This window comes from Myotis myotis, unplaced genomic scaffold, assembly GCF_014108235.1.
Source record: "Myotis myotis isolate mMyoMyo1 unplaced genomic scaffold, mMyoMyo1.p scaffold_m19_p_1, whole genome shotgun sequence".
NCBI lineage: Eukaryota > Metazoa > Chordata > Mammalia > Chiroptera > Vespertilionidae > Myotis > Myotis myotis.
Window position 1 is genome coordinate 87,655,307 of NW_023416313.1, and position 25,313 is coordinate 87,680,619.

The 25,313-nt window shown below is 39.7% G+C and overlaps 1 protein-coding gene and 1 non-coding gene across 4 annotated transcripts in view; one reads left to right on the forward strand and one right to left on the reverse strand.

Moving 5' to 3' along the window:
• Positions 1 to 25,313, forward strand: part of TBCK (TBC1 domain containing kinase) — a 167,410-nt gene that overhangs the window by 29,182 nt on the left and 112,915 nt on the right. For all 3 annotated transcript variants that reach the window (XM_036343987.1, XM_036343978.1, XM_036343998.1), the window contains exons 4-5: positions 16,197 to 16,311; positions 18,902 to 18,975. In XM_036343987.1, coding sequence (XP_036199880.1) covers positions 16,197 to 16,311; positions 18,902 to 18,975 — 189 coding nt within the window. The remainder of the gene's footprint in view (positions 1 to 16,196; positions 16,312 to 18,901; positions 18,976 to 25,313) is intronic.
• Positions 3,219 to 3,321, reverse strand: LOC118661333. Its single transcript, XR_004969289.1, has one exon. It is a non-coding gene; the product is annotated as a U6 spliceosomal RNA (small nuclear RNA).

The following is a 25,313-nucleotide window of genomic DNA, read 5'->3' on the forward strand; positions in this document are numbered from 1 at the left end:
TCTAGCCCCCCCAGAAAGCAAGCAAGTCTTCAATCTAAATCATTGCACAAAATATCTAGACAAGCTAGAGTGGTTCAAGGCCTCCAATGGGCAAAACCTTCTTATGAGTTAGAACATTCAAAAAGCACAATTCCCAGGCGCCCATAAAGGGCCAGTCAGAACAATAGGCACATTAGGGGAATGAGGAAGGTTTGAGACTGATGAGATTCCTTTTTGAGGAAGTGTTAAAGTAGATTTTATAGCCACTTCCAACAATTCATGCAGGATGTTATGACTTTGTAAACTAATGGTTACCAGTTTCATTTAGTGTTTGTGTAAAGACTTTTTTTTTATTCATCAATGAAGTATTAGTTTTCTATTGCTGCTATAACATATTGGCCACAAATATTTCAGCTTAAAAGAATACAAATTTATTATTTAACTAGTGGCCCGTTGCACGTTCCTACATATTGAAAGGAAATTAATTAGAAGAAATACTTTAATATTGCTATTTGCCCTTTCGCTACTAGTATAAATAGAAGTGTCAGAGTTGAAAGAAAATTAGTAAAATGCATATGAAAATAATATATAAATCTATACCAATAAAAGCCTAGGTAGCCCTCGCACACGATGTCACCACAAGATGGCCGTGCGCACAGGGGAGGTGAGGCCCGGTGGCCGCTCCGCGCAGTGAGGCCTGGGGATCCTGTGGCTCCACATGACACAGAGGAGGCTGGTCCCGGCGTCTCCACCGTGTCGTGCAGATGAGGCGGGTCACAATAGGGAAGGGCAGTTGGGGGCAATCGGGCCAGCAGGATAGCAGTTAGGCATCTATCAGGCTGGCAGGGGAGTGGTTAGGGGGCGATCAATCTGGCAGGCAGAAGTGGTTAGGGGCAATCAGGCAGGCATGCAGGCAAGCAGTTAGGAGCCAGTGGTCCCAGATTGTGAGAGGGGTGTCCAGTTGCTGGTTTAGGTCCGATCCCTGTGGGCCTAAACAGGCAATCAGACATCCCCCAAGGAGTCCCAAATTGGAAAGGGTGCAGGCCGGGCTGAGGAACACTATGAATTTCATGCACCGGGCCACTAGTTGATTAATAAATAAACAATAACAACATGATATAACAACAACAAAGACAATATAAAAACAACATTGATAAAAACAATGACTGATAAATTGATTAAACTTATTCTGATATCTCCATTTATACCACATTTAGAGTAAAAACACTTTCAGAGTGCTTGACTAATTTCCCTTGTGATGAAGTATTTACAACTTTAACTTTAACATAACATGCTCTTCAAACTCAAGAGAAAGCAACATATAACTGACCATCTCCAAAAATGGGTTTAGGTAGGAATATTCCTACTCTGTCTAGAGTTTGTCCTTGTGATTTGTTAATGGTCTTCAGACATGTTCTGTCGACGCTGCCGCCACTTTCTTTCAGATTCAGAATGTCAACAAAACCAAATTCAGGATCGACAATGACAGACTGAAACACATGCATGCGATTGGCACCAGTGAGAGCTTTATGTGTATTGCACATGCACAAGTCACGTCTTTTTTTTTCCCTAGTTTTTTTTCTTTATTGATTAAAGTATTATATATGTGTCCTTATCCTTCTGTTGGCCCCCTACCCTCCCCCTACTCATGCCCTCACCCCCCTGGTGTCTTTGTCCATTGGTTAGGCTTATATGCATGCATACAAGCCCTTTGGTTGATCTCTCCCCCATACCCGTGCCCTCCCCTACCTTCCCTCTGAGGTTTGATGGTCTGATCGATGCTTCTCTCTCTCTGGAACTGTTTTGTTCATCAGTTTTTGTTGTTCATTATATTCCATAAATGAGTGAGATCATGTGATATTTACCTTTCGCTGACTGGCTTATTTTGCTTAGCATAATGCTCTCCAGTTCCATCCATGCTGTTGCAAATGGTAAGAATTCCTTCTTTTTTACCACAGCGTCGTATTCCATTGTGCAGTGCATGTCATAAGTACTGGCCAGTTGGACGGACGGTCGGTCACTTAGCCTTTTATATATATAGATAGTTCTGTAGGTCAGAAATCTATTGTGTTTGGCTGGTTTCTCTGCTACAGGTCTAAAACATGCCAAAATCAAAGTGTGAGCATTCCTCTGGAGAGAACCCATTTCCAGGCTTATTCTGGTTGTTGGTAGAATTTAGCTCTTTCCATGAGGTTATAGAACTGTGATCCCCATTTTTTGCTGTTCACCAGGAGTGGTTCTTAGCTTATTGAAGCCACCAGCATTCTCTGGCTCCTAACCCCATGCCTTTATCTTTTAAAAAAAAATGTTTTTATTGATTCCAGAGAGGGGAAGGCAGAGGGAGAGAGAGCAATAGAAACATTAATGATTAGAGAGAATCATTGGTTGGCTACCCCCTAGTGGGCATCAAGCCCCCAATCCAGGCATGTGCCCTGACCTGATATTGAACCTTGACCTCCTGGTTCATAGTTTGATACTCAACCTCTGAGCCACACTGGCCATGCCCCATGCCTTTATCTTTAAAGTTAGTAGCAGGAGGTCCAGTCCTTCTGACACTGAATCTCTGAGCTCTGCTGCCTTTTCTTCTATCACTCTCTCTCTGACTCTTCTACTTTGCTCTTTTATTTTAAGGGCTTATGTGACAACATTAGACCCACCTGGAAAATTTGTGTAATCTCCCTATTTTAAGATTAGGTTATTAGCAGCGTACTTCCATCTGCAAAGTCCCTTCACAGCAGTAGGTAGTCTAGTGATGGATTGAATACCCAGGTGACAATAGTCTTGGGAGGGCATCTTTAGAATTCTATCACATTTTTTATACAGGTAAGTACTGAAAAGTCTTTCCTCCTCACTTAAATCTAAATTTCATATTATTAATTGTACCTAAATTTCCAAAAACGAGAAATGATTTATTAATTAAGCACTATTAATCCTTTCAACAATTATAAGCATGTTTAGGCTCTGTATTATTGATGAAAGAAATTTTTCTGAGTTATTCATGTTGCCAGTTATCATCAGGAAATAAAGTAGAAATGTAATAGTTTAAATTCAAACTTCATTGTATGCTATTTTCCAGAATAATTGTCAAGAGTAAAGGAAACCCTATGTGTACTAAAATACTTGTTGGAGAGAAGGAACTGTTGCAGTGTCCATGTACCAAAAGGATGGTCAGAAAACTTGTAAATATATTGATGTAGAAGGCTGACATGTTATTTTCCATTAGAGACACTTTTTTAAAAAAAAATATGGGATGCTTCACGAATTTGCATGTCGTCCTTGCGCAGGGGCCATACTAATTTTCTTGTATCCTTCCAATTTTAGTATATGTGCTGCCGGGACTACAGACATTTTTTTTATCCAAACGCATTAATTGAAATTTTTAGTGAAGTATTAGATTTACTATATTTATAAAAAAGGGTGGGGGAAACTTGAGTGAGGAAGATGAGGAGACTGGATTTAGGATGGGGAATATATATAACAGAAATTATAAACTCATTTGAGTCCAGGCAGGTAATTTAAGGTAGTGAAGTATAATGAGGTGATACTGGATTAAACTGGAAAGCATATAACACCTTGAAAAGGGGCCACTAACACTCAGCGTTAGCCCTTATTGCCCTGTAAGACTGTGTCTGGTGTTACAGCCTCTTTCAGTTTTTCAAAAGAACTCAGAATCTGGATTCTTAAGTGAAACCTCTGAATTTCTGAACATTTCAAGTAATTAAAAAGTTATAAAACACCATGATCCAGACAAAGCAAAGTAATGGGTGGATTTGGCCAATGAGCAGCCAATTTGCAATTATCAAATATAAGAAGTTATTGCTAGAGGAAGATAATATTTCTTCAGTGCTTTGTCTGATTTAAGTGGATGGGATCATTGTGAAAAAGAAAGAAAAATGGGCTTTTAACTTTAATTATCATTCCCTTATTTTAACATATTTGGAAGAAAAGGTGAGATATCTGCATTTTATAATTTTACTAGTGAGGTGAGAAATTATATACTTTTGAAAGACTTCTTGTATGTGTTTTAGCAGAATGATCTGAGAATGAAAGGAGTCATCTGTGTTGGAAGTTAATTTCACCTATGAAAACTTTCTGTTTAAAACAATCAACTTTGTATAGCCTCAGTGGTCAAATGCCAAAGCAATTTTTTTCATTTACTCATTTTTTACCTCCTATTAAATCAATTCCTTTAGTAAGTGAGAACGCATTAGAACATTAAGGTGAGAGATTTGTGCTTAGAATTTGCACTGACTTCAAGGAAACACTTTGAATTTTATTTTGTGGCACCATCCATACCTGTGGTCGGCAAACTGCAGCTGGCGAGCCACATGCAGCTCTTTGGCCCCTTGAGTGTGGCTCTTCCACAAAGTACCACGTGCGGATGCGCACGTACAGTGTGATTGAAACTTCATGGCCCCTGCGCAGAAGTTGGTATTTGAAACTGTGACTTTTTTATGAGCAAAGCATCATAAAACCATATGAATAGTCATATCCCAGACTTATAGCTTTTAACTTTTATTTTGGAGTGAGAATTGAATTGTAAAATATGCCCAGTTTCACAACTTAAGGAAAGCAGACTGATTTTTTTTAGACCTGTTACAAAATAATTTTTAGGTAAACAGTTAATCAGTGAAATTTCCATTTTAAAACATCTGAATCTGAGGCAAATAAATTCTTAAATTTAGCATGGATGGGTGTCCTTTCAGGCTAAAAAATGTGTGCCCGGTAGTGAGATGAATTAATTTTCTTTTCCAATTCTCAAAGCTTTCTTTTTTCTCTTTTTCTTTAGGAAAAAAAATTGCACTGTTAAATATTGTGATATTTTAAACAATATTTAGTGAGTGATAAGTAGCAAATTAAGAGCCTCAAAGACATTAGTTAATCACTAAAAATATCCCCTCTCCAAATTTTTTAATTATAAACCAGTAATCATTAAAAGTTATATGCTGATTGAGCCCTTTTGTCTTAAAGTTACAGAGGAGAAATTAGGTTAAAGATAACATTAATCATTAGTATTTTTTTTCTCTCCATTTCTTAAATCACACAGTAGCTTACTATATTTTATCTGTTTCTTCTGCCTTAACATTTATCTCAGGCTGATACCAAGTAAGGAAGTTTTAGACCAAACGGAAACTGTCTGTGGGAGTGATCAGGTTTTATAAGGTGAAAGAACATCTTGAACTCATAGAATCCAGAAGTGTGTTTCCTCCCTTGGTTTGCTGACAATATGGGTATTTTGGCTTGTGGAGTGGCCCTTAGAAATATCATGGATTATAGATCTGAGGAAATAGCATGTGTGGTTTTAATTACCACCTATACAGGAATGACTTCCAAATCTAACTCAGCAATCCTGACCTCTCATTCTTTGTTCACCTCTATTTCTTGCAATCTGAATAGCATTTCTTCTTGGAAACATTGCAAGAAAACAAAAAAAAACCTGATGTTTTAAGGGTGATAGGAGTTTCTTGTGCTTTTTATCATCTTTATTGAGATACTATAATTGATATAAAAGAAACACTGCAAAACATTTAATATGTACATTTGTGGCGTTTGGACATATGCATACGCCTATGAAACTATCACCACAGTCGAGATAACAGACATATCCATCACCTCCCAAAGTTTCCTTTTGTCCTTTTTATTTTTGCACATGATAAGAACAGTTAATATGAAACCTACCCTCTTAACAAATTTTAAGTGCACACTACATTGGTACTGTGTTGTAGAGTAGAACTCTAAAACTTATTCATCTTGCAAAATTGAAATTTTATACCAATTGAATAACTCACATTTTCTTCTCTACAACCTCGTGGCAACCACCATTCTATTCTCTGCTTCTTTAAGTTTGACTGTTTGAGATACTTCACATAAGTGGAATTATGCAGTATTTGTCCTTTTGTGTCTGGCTTATTTCATTTAGCATAGTGTCCTCCAGGTTCATACATATCATCTCAAATGCAGGATTTTCTTATTTTTTAAGGCCAAATAATATTTAGTTATATGTATATATCACATTTTCTTTATTCATCTGTCAATGGGCATTTGGGCTGTAAAAGAGATCCTATATGGTATGTCTTAAATCTGACAAAATTAGTTCCCCTCATTGATTTTTTCCTAGTGTTTTCTTATGTGTATTTATAATATTCACTATTCTTACCACACACACACAAAGGGACACAAGGAAACTTTTGGAGGTGATGGATGTGTCTGTTAAATTGGTTGTGGTGATGGTTTCATGAGTGTATGCATATGTCTAAATTCATCAAATTGTATACATTATGTATATTTTTTGTATATCAATTAACCTCAGTAAAATTATTTTTTTAAAAAATATATTTTATTGATTTTTTACAGAGAGGAAGGGAGAGAGATAGAGAGTTAGAAACATCGATGAGAGAGAAACATCAATCAGCCGCCTCCTGCACACCCCCTACTGGGGATGTGCCCGCAACCCAGGTACATGCCCTTGACTGGAATCGAACCTGGGACCTTTCAGTCCGCAGGCCGACGCTCTATCCATTGAGCCAAACCAGTTTTTCGGCCTCAGTAAAATTATTTTAAAAATAATAAAAAACTTCTGAAAGACACTGAAGGAGACTTGAAGAAATGCAAAGACATCTCTTTTTCTTGGATGGAATAATTCAAATTCATAAAGATGTTGTTTGTTGTTTTTCTAAATAATATACAGATTTAATGGTAACCCAAATCACATTCCAAACACTAACCAGTATTGATATTTTTTAGCTAGAAAAATTGATTACAGGAATCTGTCTTAACAACTTAGTCTAATTCACAGTTTTAGCCAGATATTAATGGATTATCTTTTTACCCATTATACAGTAGTTCATTTTTCTTTCAATATAAAAGAGACTAGAAAAAGAGGTATATTTTCAGCGAATGAGTAGTGGGGGGGGGCGGGGAGGCATAGCTGTTGCGTAAACTTGAGCAATTTTTGTTTTCTTGGCTTACTGAAGAATTATACATTCTCTTGTAAATGAAGATAACACTTTTCTTTTTAAAAATGTTTTTATTGATTTTGAGAGAGAGAGGAAGGGAGACAGATAGAGAGATAGGAACACCAGTGAGAGAGAGAGAGACAACAACCGGCTGCCTTCCTGCACACTCCCTACTGGGGATCAAGCCCACAACCCGGCATGTGCCCTGACTGAGAATCAAACCTGGGATCTCTTGGTTCATGGGTCGATGCTTAACTGCTTTGGTCTGGCTGAAGTTAACACTTTTGAGTCATTGCTAGTATAATATACTTTTCTGAGCTGTTTTTTCATTAGTGGTGAGGATTTAATCTTATTATCTGTGCCCTCTTTCTTTATTATGTAATGTCATTGTATGCATTTACTGAGATATTTGATACATATTTATTGAACGCCTACCGTATAGGTCCTGTGATAGGCACAGTGAGCGAAAAACCTACACAGAAATTATTACTGTAAAATTAATAAGCCCATCAACTATTAACTTTCAGAATAAAGAGTAGTGCAGTTCTACCTGGGTTGAGGCATTGGATGAAAAGCCATTATGGATTTTGTCAAAAAAATTATGGAAATGATAAAATAGTTCTAGAATAAAGAAGGATATCAAAAAGGGGCTGGTTGAGATACAGAGGAGTCTTACAAAACAGGTTTCAAGGTCTCGATAAGATAAAGAGCAGCTCCTATGGAATGAGGAGCAGAGAAGTATAGGAGATTGTAGTTGAAAATCGGGATGTTAGTAGAGAGATTGAGCAGTGTCTTATTGTGACAAACTATATTTAGAGATATCTGCTGGATTTAGATGAAAATTTGTGGCTATGAACATGTGAGGCCAACCAATTCTTATCGACAATTAAACGCATGATCTTGACCTCGGTGTGCTTTAACCAACCAAGCTAAATGGCTGCTGATAATTTAGGAATGATTGAATAAAAAGAACACTGTAAATTTTCTTCGAAATACATATGGAAAGGGATAAAAATATATACTTGGTATTCTCTTTAACTTTTTAATCTTTCTAAAGATTTTTATTTTTTAAGGTCTGTTATTTATTACCAATTTAATACATAAATGTTCATGTTTTCGTTTCCTTGTTAGAGGGAAAAGATGGTAATTCTCATCTGCTAACTTAATTATTGGATTATCATTGTAGTGAAATTCTTTTGAATTTAATTGTATTAAAATTATGAATTTATGCCCTAGCCAGTTTGGCTCAGTGGATAGAGTGTCAGCCCATGACTGAAAGTTCCCAGGTTTGATTCCGGTCAAGGTCACGTACCTCAGCTGTAGGCTCAATCCCCAGCCCTGTTAAGGGCATGTGCAGGAGGCAACCAATTGATGTGTCTCTCTCACATTGATGTTTCTCTCTCTCTGTTTCTCCCCCTCCCTTCCACTCTCACTAAAAGTCAATGGGAAAATATCCTTGGGTAAAGATTAACAACAACAACAAAAATATGAATTTATAAATCTGTCTTTTCAACTATACCATCGACTTTGTGATTGTGGAGATCCAATTCTTTATCTTTGTGTCCATGGAGTCTAAAGATGCAGGGGCCTAAAAACACAGTACTAAGCAGTTAATAGCTACTTAACTGTGTTAGAGTATAAATAAAAGTGTTTTAAAATGTGATCTTGCTTAATTGTAAATTATTTACCGTATTATTTTGAAAGCTGCCTTTTGGTCATATCTATGTATTTCCAATCACCAAGGATTCTTATGATCACTAAACTTTTCAAATTGTTAGGGATAATAGTAACAAAGTAAATGCTACCCTCCCAGTCTTTGTGAGTGACAGTAGTAATTGCAAGTTTCAAAAAGAGAAGAATATTTTATGACCTGAAGTTTAATTTACATTTTCTGGGTTAGTGATGGATTTTTTTATTAACCAGTCTCTGATTTGGGAATTGTGTAGGACAGTGGTCGGCAAACGGCGGCCCCTTGAGTGTGGCTCTTCCACAAAATACCACATGCGGGCGCTCAAGTACAGTGCATTTGAAACTTCGTGGCCACACTCAAGGGGCCAAAGAGCCACATGTGGCTCGCGAGCCGCAGTTTGCCGACCACTGATGTAGGATAAAGTCACGTTGTCCCCTGATAACATTTGTTTTTAATTGTGTGAATCACATTCTTTTAATTTAACTCTCCTTCTAGAGGCCTTTTCTATTAAATTGCGATGTACTGACTATTACTGGGAATAAGATTTTTTTTTTTTTTGCCTTGCTGTTGCATTAAAATTGCATTAGCTACTTCAAAATAAATTTTTAAATGATTTCATGGTATAAGTTCTTTGCCATATTAAACAATAAAGCTTTAAAAACAAATAAGTATACAAAATTCCACAAATACTGATTCCTTCTAATTATACAAAATAACTTTTTTTCTTTTTTATACCTTATATTTTAAAATAAAATTAAGTATTAAAAGTACAAAAGGGCAAAAAAACATATTATTTGAAATGAAGAGTACTGAGTCCATTAAGCATCATGGCTAAGTAACAGCTAAGAAAAGGTATGCCATGAGCTTCAGTTTTATTTTGAATTTTTAAAAACTATTGCAATGTGTATGCTCATCAGAAAATAGCATAAATGTGCTTTTTGACCTGCAAATATTTTCCAATTATATCTTATAATCAATTAGCACAAGCAAATAGAGGAAGTAGAATATGCATTTTTCTGTGTTTAGCTGTTTCAGAACTGCTTTAGTGGAAAATCACTTTAAAGGTTTCATTTTCATGAGAAAGATGCCTATATTGAAGTAGTGTGCAACTGAGGTCCTCTAGTGTCACAGCTGAATATAACACCAGCTTTTAAGATTTTGTGAAGTTTGTGGGGAGAGAGAGAGAGAGAGAGAGAGAGAGAGAGAGAGAGAGAGAGAGAGAGAGAGAGAGAGAAAGAGAGAGAGAGAAGACAAGGACAAGAGCAATTACTACTTTAGAATTGACAGCATAAAACCCAATGAACTAAAAACAAAAAAAAACCTAGTTTTTATTTATTAATCAAATCTTAAGGAAAATTTTCTTTGTTTTCAAGAGAGAAATAAGAAAGGGGTGTCATGCTTTCATATTCACATTTTATTAATGTAATTATAGTTGTTTAAAAGTTTGTAATAGTTTCCTTTACATCGTTGATTTATTTTTTGAGAATCTTAATGAAAACTGTAAATTCCAAATTGTTCTTGTTTCACACATTCTGTATTTGCTTAGGACTGGCTGCTGTGGCAACTTAATATGGTAGAAACTATTGATAAAGAGGCATAGTTTACAGGTTAGTTTAAATAAGCATTCTTTATTAACTTTTTTTGTTTTTTTAAACAATTCATAGAGAATATCAACTTATTTCTTTATTTTAAAATATAGCTCACAACCAGAAAGTACCAGATAATTGAAGAAAAAAAAATAGTTTGAGAGAAAGAGAGCCAAGGGAGAAAAAAAAACCACAGACAGCCTTACCCAACATGATCCAATGAAAAGGAATAACTAGATAACAGAAGAGAGATCCTATATTAAATAGAAGAGTACATAGAGCTAAAGGCCATGCTCATGGGAAATGAAACAGAAAGTTGATATAGAAAATAGATCCAATTTTCATCTGCCCACCAAGAGTTTCAATTAAAAGATAGAGTGGAAGTTGACACTAATGAAAGATACAACAAATCAACTTTTTATTAATGTTTCTGTGTTAATGGAATATGAGTCTTAAAAGGGCACACCTAATGTTACTAGCACAAATGCATAAATGCCCACAGTATAGACATATTGGGCTAAAATTTTGTCTAACGATAGTGAAAAACAATCCTGAAAGCCTCCAAAGAGGAATAACATGGTATCTGCAACAAATTTAGAATCAGGCAGACATTAGACTTCTCCCCATTAATGAAGAACACTCAAAGACAATGAAGAAATCCAAGTTTAAGGGCATGAGTAAGATATTGAAGACATGCCACGTTTTAAAATTAATTTCCCCTTTGAATTGCTGTGCATTCTCCACCTTGAGGACTTGCTTACTGTGCCTTCTGCCTGAATCGCACATTTCTGAGAGAACTGCATGTCTCTTTTACTTCCGTTAGATGTCTGCATAAATATTACCTACTTAATGAAGCTTTGCTGGATCAAAATGTTGCTAAGTATATCCTATATAATAAAAGCCCAGCGACCGAACAGCAGAACAACCAGAACAACCGATTGATCAGTCACTATGACACACACTGACCACCAGGGGGCAGACGCTCAATGCAGGAGCTGCCCCCTGGTGGTCAGTGTGCTCCCACAGTGGGAGCGCCCCTGGGCTGACTGGGATGAAGGGCACTCCCACAGCGGGCAATCCCCGCAGGCCAGCCCCCCACCAGTGCATGCATCCCTTGTGGCAGGCGAAGGCCATGTACTCTCCATGGAATCTCAGATAATCCCAGAACCCACCTCAAAGGGTTGATCTAAAGATTTTTATTCATAACTTTAAGAATGGAATGAGATCATCAGCTTTTAAGTAGTTGAGGAAAACACAAGGCTCCTTTTTCATTCTCTTCCTCCAGGCTTCTTGTGAGAAGACAAATACCTGGCTCCCATGGCCCCACCCTGAGCACTGTGCTGAGAGCTCACTGGCCCTTGGCTCCCAGTGAGTCTGCCTTCCAACGGCCTTTACACCTAGCACCACTGCCTAAGCATCTTACTCAGCCCGTATCACTGACTGAGCACCCACCAGGCGATGCCCAGGTGCTTGCAGAGCAGCAGGGAGCCAGCCGCTCTGTCCTATGGAGAGGAGCATGCGTTGCGCCAGGAGAGGACAGGGGTGCAGGGAGGAAACCATGAAAACATGGGAAGGAAACCACATAGGGGCTCTGCGAGGGGAGGGGCAAAGGGAGGCTCACTGGGAAAGTGGATGGATAGAGGAGAGCCAGGGGTGTGCTGGAGAGAAGCCAGAGTGTGAAGAACGATGTGGCAGGGAGGGGGAAGGAGGCCACATGCTCCACTCGGCCTCTGGGAAGGCAGGGTCTCCAGTAGCTGCCAGCCTGGGGGTCAGATCCCATCTGTTTTGAGGGTCTGACTGTAAAACCCAGAACTTAGTTTGAGCTCCACATGAGGGACATTGGAATGTTCATGACCAGCCTCCCACCATGACATCCAAGTGGCGGGTCATTCCCATCTCGCTGCCCTAATCCCTCCACATCCCCTCCCCCAAGCTCTCTTCAGTGATGACTAGTACTTATCGGAAACAAGCAAATGATTTTATTTTTGGTACAAAAAACAACAAAACAGAATGTACAGTATTATGGAAAGTAAATGTTGAAAACTAGGAAAATGAAGCCCCCTTGTGGATACACAGATCAGCTGGAACCCATGTCATGTGTGACACAAAAGGGCTCGGGGTCCAATGCAAAGGGCTTGCCCAGGTGGTCCCACTCCAGTTTTCAGGACAGAGAGGCTCCCACACAACAGAACAGAACAGCCGAGACCAGCCCGTTGCTTCCGGAGAAAGAAATGCTCCTGAGATGCTGGGACAGGGCGGTCAACATCCAGATCACTGCTTCTAACTCCCACCCGGGGCCTGTGGTGCTCTCAGCTCTGCCCCTCAATCCCCCTCCCACGTCTTCTCTCAGGTGAACTGCGGACAGCCCTTTCCATCCTCTGCCCTCCTCAGCACTGATGGCAGGTAGGGAAGGTGGGGGATCATGCAGGGAATCTGAGGGCCTCGAGGAAATGCCTGAGACAGTGTCTGTCCACCCACCCGTGGCTGAACCGATTATCACAGAGACCTCATGAGTGTGTGTTTAGAACCTGTCTCTGCCACTGTGTAACTTGGCTGTTTTGAGCAAGTCGACCTCTGGAGTCTTAATTCTCTCTCCTTTAAAATGAGAACAAGAGTCCAGCGGGCGTGGCTCAGTGGTTGAACATCGACCTGTGTGGGGCGTGCAGGAGGCAGCAGATCCATGACTCTTTCATCATTGATGTTTCTCTCTCTCTCTCCCTCTCCCTTCCTCTCTGAAATCAATGGAAGATACCCTCCTATATAATAAATGCCTAATATGCAAATTGTCCCCTTGACCGGGAGTTTGACCACTCACTATGACATGCACTGACCACCATGTGGTGGTGTGGAACATGGTGGGCGTTGGCGATGAGGCACTGGCAGCAGGTGGCAGTGGAGGTGCTGCCGGCCCCAGTGGGCTTCTGGGTGAGCCAGGCTGCAGCCGCCAGGACTAGAGGGGCCGGCTGGGTCCCCTTGGGTTTGTGCAGGAGCCGTTCTGAGAGGCTGTCCAGGAAAGAGCACGTTGCCCACCCGGCTTCCATGTGGCGCCGCTGGGTGGCCCAGAGGCCCTCACTGCACCGTGCCCCACGGCATCTGGTCGCGCTCACCGCATCTCTGCATGGGGACTCGGGCGCCATGACTCAGGCAGATGGGGGCGTGCATGGGCCCAGGTGCTGCCCAGGGCCCAGAAGTCAGCTAGGACCTGCCCTTTCATGCCAAATGCTCGTGCTTCAATCGCCGGCTAGGCCTAGGGACTACACCTGTGCATGCATTTTATGCACCAGGCCTCTAGTATATATATAATTATATATACATATGTAAATATATCATACATAATAAAAGCCTACTATGCTAAGTGTCCAGTCCTGGTCATCTGTTCAACCAATTAAAGCGTAATATGCTAATGATATGCTAAGACTGCTCAACCGCTCACTATGACGTGCACTGACCACCAGGGGCAGGCGCTCTGACCTGTAGGTTAGCTTGCTGCTGGGGTCCGGCAGATCAGGACTGAGCGAGATGGGTCAGACATGCCCTGGAGCCCTCCCATGGTCCCTCCCTGGCTGGCTAACCTCCCAAGTCCCTCCCCAGCCCCATCGTGTACTGGTGGGCTCCCTTGGCCTGGCCTGCATCCTATTGAGTGCACAAATTTCATGCACCGGGCCTCTAGTATATATATAATTAGCAACCTGCTACCCTACATTCTCTATTTTCTACTTTTTCTCTTTATCATTTGATCACTATATGTCATATTATATATTCACTTATTTACCTAGTTAGCCTTCAAGAATGGAATGCAGGTTTTTAAATCTCATTTAAAAATTAACAATATAAGTAACAAACATCAGAAGTTGGGAAAGGAAAATGGGAAAGTTGTAGAAGTATATTAATTATATCATTGTGCAGAGTGAATAGCTAATTATCTGTATCATAAAAGGCCTGTGGTTGTGACACCCTAACAGCGTCATGACCAAACGAGCCTTGACTCTCATGGTGGGCGGGGTGGGGCGCAAGCTACTCGCAGTGGAGAGCTACTAGTAGCAGAAAGCTACTAGCGGTGGAGAGCTACTAGCGGTGGAGAGCTACGAGCGGCAGCAGGCAGGGCGCAAGCTATGAGCGGTGATGGGTGGGGTGGCCAGCTGAGGCAATTGGAAGTGAGCTACTCGCACACAATTTCGTGCACACTAGGCCTCTAGTCCTATCTAATAATAGACAAACAGGGTAATTGACCGTACCTTTGCTATGCTTCCCATTGGCTAATCAGCGAGATATGCAAATTAACTGCCAACAAAGATGGCGGTTAATTTGCATATGTAGGCAGGAAGCAGTGGAGCGAAGACTGAAGGTGGCTCCGGTGGGAGCAGCGATCAAAGCGGCTCTGGCCAGAGCAGCGAAGGCTTTGAAGGTGGCTCTGGCCGGAGTGAAGGCCTGGGTCCTGGGTGCCCAAGGAAAACCAGTGCAGGCAGCCAGGGGAAGAGAAGGCCTATTGCACGAATCTTTTCGTGCAACAGGCCTCTAGTATTAAATAAAAGTCTAACCACCAGAAAAATTGAAACAGAAACTGCTAAGGGTGGTTAGCTCTGGAAAGTCAGCATAGGATGAGAGGAGAGAGTGATTTTAGTTTTTCATCTCTGGTTCTTACAATTTTTTGGAAGATGCAGTCATATTGCAACTTTAAAAATAATGTTATTCAGCCTACTTTTTAAACATCAGTTTATTGAAGTGTAATTTACATGCCTTAAAATTAACCATTTTAATGTACAGTTTAAACCTGCAGAAGGTTGTTGCACAAATATGTCATGAACCCATAATCAAAATTATGATCCTTCACACTCAATTTCCTCCTTCATAGTCACCCATTCCCCCTACCTAACCCCATGACAATTAGTGATCTGTTACTTCATCTTTTTTACTTTTAATTTGTCTTTTATTTAATGTGGGTTTCTTATAGCCAGAATATAAATGAGTATTCTTAATTCTTATCCATTCTGATCATCCTTATCTTTTAATTGGTGAGTTTACTTAATACATTTAATGTAATGATTGATACATCTGAATTAAAATCTATTAGTTGTTTTATAATTGTTTCATTTGTCTTTTGTTCTTTTCTTTAATTCTGCCTATTTTCTGATTGACTATTTTTTAATAATTCCATTTTGCCTCTTGTTATTTAGCTTGTTAGTTTTTTAAAATTATTTTTAATGGTTACCTGCAAATTTTAATTTAATTTTTAAAAGTCTTAATTCAAAATGTCAAGAAATGCATAGAAAGGAAATCTAATATCAAAATGCTGGGTGGAGCATTGGGTTTGAATGAGTTTCCCCTATTTTTCTGTATATTATTTCTAACTCCCCACATGAATGATGCCTGATTATTTTTTTTTCTTAATGGAAAGAGATGGAGAGGGAAAGAATAAAAGAAACTGGGCATCTTTGTGGAAGATGTCCTAGGGGAAATAAGATAAGATTAAAGAAAAATGTTTGATAAATCATAAAGTACTAGAGGTCGCTTTGTGGATTGATATAGAAAGTAAAATCATGTCTCTCTGCCATAAAATATATTGTAATTATTTTTCAGGGACTTAGCTGTTTTTGTTTTGAGCAAGAGAGATGATTTTCATTGACTTGGTAGAACTAATCAGTCATCTATCTGAAACTTTCCTGACAATTTGGCAAAGCCAATCCTACAGAATGTCAGTTACACACCACCTCAATTAAATTCTCTTCCAGGAGAGAACAGATGTGCTATTAGTGTAGCCTTTAGGAAACTGTAGGATCTTTGTCAGATGAATCCTATTATAGTTATAAAACTCAAAATATGTACAAGTGGATATTTTAGAAAATGTATAGACTATTTTCTCTTAATAGAAGAGGAACAGTAAAAAAATCTAACTTTGAATTTTGTCACAAAATCTTATCTCATTCATTAAAATTGGTTTTTATATCTACTTTGTAATTGATCTGTGGCTTTTTGTTTCCTTTGTAGCTATTCAAAGGTTTTGTGCATAGCATTTGAGGTACTCCAGGGCTTGCAATATATGAACAAACATGGGATAGTACATCGGGCGCTGTCTCCTCATAATATCCTTTTGGACCGAAAGGTAATTGCCAAATAATATATTCAATGTTTGTTTATTATTTGAGGTTGGAAGCAACTGAAATCAAGCCCACTCAGTTAATCAGATAGTAGGATACGAATATTTTTTAAGATTATTCATAACAAAAAGACTGTGTGAAAGTTATTGATACATCTGTGGTGTTAGATAAAAGCATATGTAATCCTATCTAATAAAAGAGAAACATGGTAATTAGCGTACGACCGCTACCCTTCCCATTGGCTAATCAGGGCAATATGCAAATTAACTGCCAGCCAAGATGGCGGCCGGCAGCCAGGCAGCTTGAAGCTAACATGAGGCTTGCTTGCTTTAGTGACGGAGGACTCCAACGTTCCCCACCTGTCGCTGCCGGCCTCTGAGCTGCAATCTAAGCAACTATGTTACAAATATAAAAGCTAAACAAAACCCCAGGAACCTGTTTTAGTCACCGGGCTTCAGCCAGCAGGATCGCAACATTGTTTCAAATACAGAAGGTAAACAAAGGCCAGAAACCTGCTTTCAGCAGCAGAGGCCTAAGAGCTGGAGCCTCAGAGCTAAAGCTGGCCCAGAATAAAAAAAAAAGAAAAAAAGGAGCGGTTGGGAGCTTCAGTCACCCGCCAGCCTGAAAACAGCCCTCAGCCCCTCACCCAGACTGGCCAGGAACCCCAGTGGGGACCCCCTCCCTGCTCCAGGACACCCTTCAGGGCAAACCAGCCGGCCCCCACCCATGCACCAGGCCTCTATATAGTAAAAGGGTAATATGCCTCCCAGCACCGGGATCAGCGTGACAGGGGGCAGCGCCCCAACCCCCTGATCCGCCCTGCTCTGTGTGTGACAGGGGGCGGTGCCCCAACTCCCCTATCGGCCCTACTCTGTGAGTGACAGGGGGGAGCTCCCCAACCCCCTGATCGGCCCTGCTCTCTGCGTGACAGGGGGGAGCTCCCCAACCCCCTGATCGACCCTGCTCTGTGCGTGACGGGGTGGCGCCGCAACCTGCCCATTGACCCTGCCTTGAGTGTGACAGGGGGCAGTGCCCCAACCCCCCAATCAGCCCTACCCTGAGCGTGACTGAGGGTGGCATCGCAACCTCCCAATCCGCCCTGCTCTGAGCCTGACCAGGGGCTGCACCTAGGGATTGGGCCTACCCTCTGCCACCTGGGAGCAGGCCTAAGCCAGCAGGTCGTTATCTTCCGAGGAGTCCCAGACTGCAAGAGGGCACAGGCCGGGCTGAGAGACGCCTCCCCCTTCCCCCCGAGTGCACAAATTTTTGTGTACCAGGCCTCTAGTTAAATTATATAAGTCCATGTGTTTTTCACATGCATTATTCTTTTTCCCCAAAAAGTCAGTTTCTGACATCCATTTTTTCTCTTCCATTCATTTCCTAAAAAAATATGCATTGTAGCTTCTTGATCCATACCTGCTCTGAATTTGCTTTCATCTTAGGAAAGCCTCTCAATTTACATATTTTTCTCATAGTACAATTGCATTGTATTTTCTCCTCTTTATTTTTCCCCCCATTTTCTCTTCTATATTTTACTCTCCATTTACCACTTGTTCACACCTAGCTTCCTTGTTTTGGAGTGCTGCTTCTCTACTTGCAAATCTAATGGGTGATTAGTAAGAAGCTAGTCAACCCTTCTAAGAGATTTATGGGTAGCAAGAATGATATATGTTCAGGAATAATCATAATTTCATTCTTTTTCATAAGCATATGAAAATAATTTTGAAGGAATCTTTTCTGGGGAATTATTTTCTGTTAGTAGGATTACTCTTTTTCCCAGTTTCTCTTCCAGACTTTCAGTACACTTACCCTATGATATTAAAAATAACAAAAGAGAATATGGTACTTATGAATTTCATGTTTATAGCAGTAAAGTATCTAACCAATCTGAATTTCTTTAAATTATAAACATTTTGTAAGGCTTAGAAATAAAGTTCTGAGATAAAGGAAACAACCCAATTTTAAAATCTACTTAATTTTTTTAGTGTTAAATATATAAAAGGCGAAAATTTAAGGGACTTATAAAATATATTTGCCTTTTATTAAGAACTCAATTTTGTGATAATTATGACTATTCTCAAGTAAATAAAAAATGGTTGGAAGTATAGAAGATTCAATAATATTTGATGATTTCAGACCTGATGTTTTCAAGTTAAGAACTCTCATGTCAGAGTTAAATTATAATGTTATGAGTGGACTTGCAACATCCTGAAAAAAGTATTTTGTGAAAATTACCCTAAAATATTCTAAGTAGGCATTCAAGGCAAACAAGAAGACATGCTTTTTTGCTTTGTCAGAAAGCCTGGAAAGTACAAATAGCAAAAAGTGTTTATGTTTGTGTATGTATATACATACATATATGTGTGCATATACATACATATAAATATATATTTACATACATGCAGTATGTTTGTAAGAAGTGTAAAGTAGACTAAACATTGGCAAGTAGGTTTTTAATAAAATTGTGGTAAATTTATATATATATTATAATGTATCTGACTATATAATGGTTCCTATACTTATAAAATGTATAATGATATTTTTCCTGCTAATATTAAAATATTTCATAGCTATATCTTTCATTTATTTTTGTAGGGACATGTTAAATTGGCTAAATTTGGACTTTATCACATGACAGCTCATGGTGATGATGTTGATTTTCCAATTGGGTAAGAATATGTTTTCTTTTTTTAGTTCTGTCTTAAAATTTGTAATCTTTGTTACAGCTTTTCTTTATTAACATACCTTACTTTTTTCAAATACTTTTAAAAGAGTAGACAATGAATTTTTCCAGCATCCAAAAGTTCCCTGATATTGATCTTTCATTGAATTGGCAGAGAGGCTAAGAGATTATTGACCTTGTTTACCTTATATTTTTACTAATTAATTTTATTTCATTCAGAATTAGGTAAATGTGAGGCAAGAATCCTGACCAGATTTTCACTTAATGATTTTCACTTAATGTGTGTTCCTCAAAAGACTGAGAAAAATCACTCTCATATTATTTTTCTTTGTTTCTGAGTTTAATTCCCTGTTTTTAATATGTAATTGCATATTAAGATTCTAGCTTAGTCTTTGTATATTTCAGAGGTAATATTAGGGATAGCGTCTATAACTGAAAGTCTGTTTTTAAGTTTGAGTGATCCCTTCTGGTATAGAAATCCAGGTTTATGCAGGCCTCTAAGAAAAGAATGAAAGTTTTTTCATACTGTACTCAAAGGTGTGCTTTTGACATAGATCTTATTGTTATATTTATTGTGTGGTGGCTTTTTAAACATTTTAAAAATATAATTTTTCAGTGTTTAAAACTGATATTATTTAAGATACATAGAAGTTATAAACTAGTACAAGGAATTCCTATATACCCCTTACTCAGATGCCTCAAATATTAACATTTAACTACATTTGCTTTATCTTTTTCTTTTCTCTTATACATATTTATGTATGTGTGTATAAATATAGTTTTTAATCATTTAAGTGTAATTAGTGCATAAAATGGCATTTACACCTAAATATTTTAGCTTCTATTTTCTAAAGTAAGATATTTTTGTACATCTCACAAACTAATTATCAAAAGCAGGAAATTAAAATTGATATAATACCATTTCATAATCTAGGGACCTTTATCATACTTTTCAGTTGTTGTGTGATGTTTTTAATAGTATCTATTTGTGTTTTGCTGTTTAGAATCTCTGAAATCACTCCATCTCTGAGAATTGTGTATCAGAGTAATGGAGTGTGTTTCTGCTTAAAAAATTAATTAGATAATTTTTAAAAGGTCTCATTTATAAATTACCCTTATATCTTTAAAATTTAAATTGTAGATTTCTTACTTAAATTTTTCATTTGTTAGGACATAGCCAATCTCGAAATAAACTGTTTAGTCATTCTTTCCTTTGTTTATTAAGAAAATATTTATTGAGAACCTTCTCTTCTGTCCGCTGATAGATAAAAATCAGTAAAAATAGGTTCCTATCCTCAAGAGGCTCATGGTTTATTGGGATTTTTTTTTGTTTTAATGGCCGACTTATTAAGGTGCATAAATTCATAATTTTGAACTTTTGCATTTCAAAACTTGTGGTCATAGGCAACAAATAATTGTGGTTACAAACACTAAAACTTATTTTATAAAAATAGCCTATAATTTCCCTAGCAGGTTTGGCTCAGTGGATAGAGCATCGACCTGGGGACTGAAAGGTCCTGGGTTCGATTCTGGTCAAGGGCACATGCCCGGGTTGTGGGCTCAATCCTCAGTAGGAGGTTTGCAGGAGGCAGCCAATCAATGATTCTCCCTCATCATTGATATTTCTTTCTCTCTCTCCCTCTTCCTTCCTCTCCGAAATCAATAATAAAATAAAATAAAATAGCCTGTACTATGTTTTATAAAAAAACATTTAACTATAATAAAAAGTATGTTCACTATAAAGCTCTATCTAGTTCCTTCATTATATGTGATAATTATCTTTTGAAGTACTTTTAAAGAGCTGTAACAAATGTGATTCTTTCTGCTTCTTCATTTTGTTTGAATCAGTTTGGCATGAGAGAGAATCCCAAAAGTATAACATAAACCAAAATTAATTTGTTACCTTTTACTTAAAGGTGCTTTAGGTTATAATGATGAATAGAAAAAAGGAAGTGATTTTTCTTAAAGTACATCAAGCATTTTTGAACTACTTTTGAATCTAAAATACTTGGATAGAATTGGTCTTATGTTGCCATTTGGTCTTGCTTACTTTAAAGTCTTAGACCCAAAGGGTCTGAACAGAAAGTATCAAAGAGCAAAATGTGAAACATTAGCCAGGGAAAATAAAGTGATCAAAAAGCTAAGGCATGAAAGAAAATATTTACACCAGAAGAAGCTTACAGTTGATTCAAATGACAAATATTAAGGAACAACAAAGTAAAATGTTAACATCTGTTTCAAAATATTATAGAGTTAGAAATTGGACATTGATTTTAGTGGGTCAGTAGCTTAATACCTTGTTAAAACGTCAAACAGATGATCAAAGTCACATATTTACCTCACCAGCCATATAGCAAGGCTCTGGTAATTTTCTCTGTGTGTTAAAATACTATGTTAAAGAAGCGGTACTTGTTGAAAGGATATAATCTACATTAAAGAAGAACTTTAGGGCTTATTGTTTTCATTGATTAATTTAATCATCCTTGATTGGAGCAAGGGCCACCTCTATGCTTCCAGAGATCACCAGTCGGAGTTTTAAGTATAGTAATCTTCTGTATATATATATCAAAGCCTAATATACAAAGTGTCTCCTTGGGAGTTCAACCGACCAAGATTTCGCTCGCTTGCTATGACCACCAGGGGGTGGCATGGAACAAAGGAAGGCCCTGGCCGGCAGCTGGCAGCCAGGGAAGGGAGGCCCTGGCTGGCAGCCACTAGGGACCCTACCCATGCACAAATTTTGTGCACTGGGCCTCTAGTTTACCTATATTGTTGCTTAACTTTTTACTATCCATACTATTATTTTTTTGAGTTAGATATGTTAGGAATAAGGATTAAAAATGACCAATTTGCCTTTTGGACATATTATGGTGATGATAAATATACATTACATTTGTGTCACATTCTCCATTTTTATTCGACACTAGAGGCCCAATGCACGAAATTTTTGCAAGGGGCTCGGCACCTGCCACCTCAGCAGCTACCTCTGCCTCAGCCCCCGCCTGCCACTGTGGCCATCTCTGCCTTGGCCCCCTCTTCCCCCCCCCCACCCCCCCCCACTGCGGCTTCATCTGGAAGGTCATCTGGAAGGACTTCTGGAAGGACATCTGGTCTAATTAGCATATTATGCTTTTATTATTATAGAAAGATGTATATATTCACTAATATATAACAGTTTTATTAGGTGAGCATTATTATTTCTACTTTAAAGATTAAGAAACCCAGATCATGTAAAGAATATGTGTTAGGACTAAAATCAGAACACATGTATTATAATACCAAAGCTAGTGCTATTTCCACTAGACAGTTGTTTCAAGAGATAGTCCACATTCATTTAGAAAAGCAGTATGATATCTTAGGGTAAAATGTCTTAAAACTTGTGTATGAGAGAAATACATGGACAAATTAAAAGAATATATTAATATCACCCTCATCATTGTATTAAAATGAAAAGGAATTAAAAAACCTAATTTGCCTATTTGAATTTAAGTTATACTTCATGACTTAATTAACTAGTATTTTACAAATAAATAAGAAGTATTGACAATCATAGTGTGAGGAGGTGGCTGTAGAAAAACACAGGAAGAGAAATGGAAGTATTAATTGAGTGCCTCCATTACATTTATTACATAGACTAGAGGCCCGGTGCACAAAAATTTGTGCACTGGCGGGGGGGGTGTCCCTCAGCCCCACTTGTGCCCTCTCACAGTCTGGGACACCTCGGGGGATAACGACCTGCTGGCTTAGGTCCGCTTCCGGGTGGCAGAGGGCAGGCCCAATCCCTAGGTGCCGGCCCCGCAGCCCCTGGTCGGGCTCAGAGCAGGGCCGATTGGGGAGTTGGGGCGCCGCCCCCTGTCATGCACAGAGCAGGGCGGATTGGGAGGTTGCGATGGCACCCCCAGTCACTCTCAGGGTAGGGCCGATTGGGGGGTTGGGGCACTGCCCCCTGTCACACTCAAGGCAGGGTCAATGGGGAGGTTGTGGCGCCACCCCCTGTCACATACAGAGCAGGGCAGATCAGGGGGTTGGGGCGCCTTCCCCTGTCACACACAGAGCAGGGTGGATCGGGAGGTTGTGGCGCCACCCCTTGTCACACACAGAGCCGGCCGATCAGGGGGTTGGGGTGCTGCCCCCTGTCAGGAATAGAGCAGGGCCGAAGGGGGGTGTTGGGGCGCAGCCCCCGTCACCTCAGGAAAGGGCTATTCGGGAGTTTGTGGCACCCCCACCCTGTCACGCACAGAGCAGGGCCGATGCAGGGGGGCGGTTTGGGCACCGCCTCCTGTCACAGAGCAGGCCAATCGGAGGGTTGGGGCGCTGCCCCTGTCACACACAGAGCAAGGCTGATCTGGGGGTTGGGGACCTCCCCCCTGTCACCTACAGAGTAGGGCCGATCCGGGAGTTGGTGCGCCGCCCCCTGACATGCACAGAGCAGGGCCGATCAGGAGGTTGGGGCGCTGCCCCTGTCGTGCAGAGTAGGGCCAATCAGGGGGTTGGGGCACCGCCCCATCACCCACAGAGTAGGGCCTATCTTGGGGTTGCGGCGCTGCCCCCATGACGCTGCTCCAGGTGCCGGGTGGCCTCTCCACTCCGCTGATCCCGGTGCCATGAGGCCTTTCCGCTTTGCTGATCCTGGGGCCAGGAGGCCTCTCCACTCTGCTGATGCCAGGGCCAGGAGGCCTCGTGGCTCCGCTGATCCCAGGGCCCTGAGGCTTCGCGGCACCACTGATCCTGGGGCGGTGAAGCCTCGCTGCTCTGCGGCTTCGGGGCTGTTTGGCTTCGCTCCACCTCTTGGAGCCTGCGTATGCAAATTAACTACCATCTTTTAGCTTCTATAATTGAAACATTGTATCGTTTGGAGCTGTTGCTTCAGGAGCTCAAAGCTGGGCGGCGGCAGGCGGGAAACCTTGGCTTCCTCCATCGCCAGGGCAACAAAGCCTCCTGTTCACTTCAGCTGCCTGGCTGCCGGCCGCCATCTTGGTTGGCAGTTAATTTGCATATCGCCCTCATTAGCCAATGGGAAGCGTGTTGGAGGTACAGTTAATTACCATGTTTGTCTATTATTAGATAGGATGTTACATATACTTAAGTATATTTTGATTAATGTCATTGCAGGGTGGTGTAATAAGCTAATTTCATTGAGTCAAAAAATTAGATGGTTGTGCTCATGACTAAATCTGATAATAAATAAGCAAAATTCCGCAACAAATAGAGCAGAATTTTACTCCTTTTCGTTTATATTCTAAAGGTATATTTGTTCCTTTCATGTCCAGGCAGTAGGATTCAAACCTAGCAATTGCCAATAGGTCTGATTCTTACGTATGACCTGCTTTTTAAATTTTTGTCTACTGACATTTTGATAAGAGATTAAGCAAAAAAAACACATATGTGTGTGTGTGTGTATATATATATATATATATATATATATGACACATAGACACAGATAACAGTGTGGTGATAGAGAGAAAGAGGGGTGGGAGCACATGGAGGTGGGCTAAGGGTTATAAATGGGGATGGAAAAAGACTTTGGGCTATGGGTGCACAATGTAGTGTGCAGATATTTTGTTGAGTTGTACACTTGAAACCTGTATGGTTTTGTGAGCCAATGGCATCCCAATAAATTCAATAAGAAAAATGAAATTAGTATTATTTTTTTAGCAAAAATATACTAAGCATATCTTATATTTAAGTTTTGTTGGTAGTTGCTGAGGATTTTTAAAAATGTATATTGTACCAGTGTCCTCAAGTAGTTTATTTAGATAGGAGAGTAAATTTTTGTATATTAATTATTATAAGCATAAAAATGTATAATACTACATATTGCATATAGTCTATTACATAAAATATTGCCGGAAGCCGGTCCATCCTTGCCGCTTGACACAGTCGCTGCAGGAAAGAAACATCTGCACAGCATATGTTTCAAGGGACCTGGCGTATATAGCATACTGTTCTTAATATGTTTGCTCCCCTTAGCGCTGTGTGTTTTAACCAAGGTCACCTCTCCAAGAAAGGTTGTTTCCCCAGGTAGGAATTTTTCCCTGAAGTCAGGGAGGGGATGCCTCTCCTAGAAAGGTTGTTTCCCCAGGTAGGGATTTTTCCCTGAAGTCAGGGAGGGGATGAAACTCCTTAACTAAGTGCCAGGCGGGCAGTTAATCACTGCAAACAATCATGCTTAAGCTACATAATCTTTACTCCCTGGAATGGAGATAAGAAACGCCCTAACCTTTGTAATAGAAATTGACAGGATTAAAATCAACTGGTATAAATACGGATGTAACAAAACAATAAACAGCAGAACCTCTCTGGAGATCCAGACCAGAACTTGGC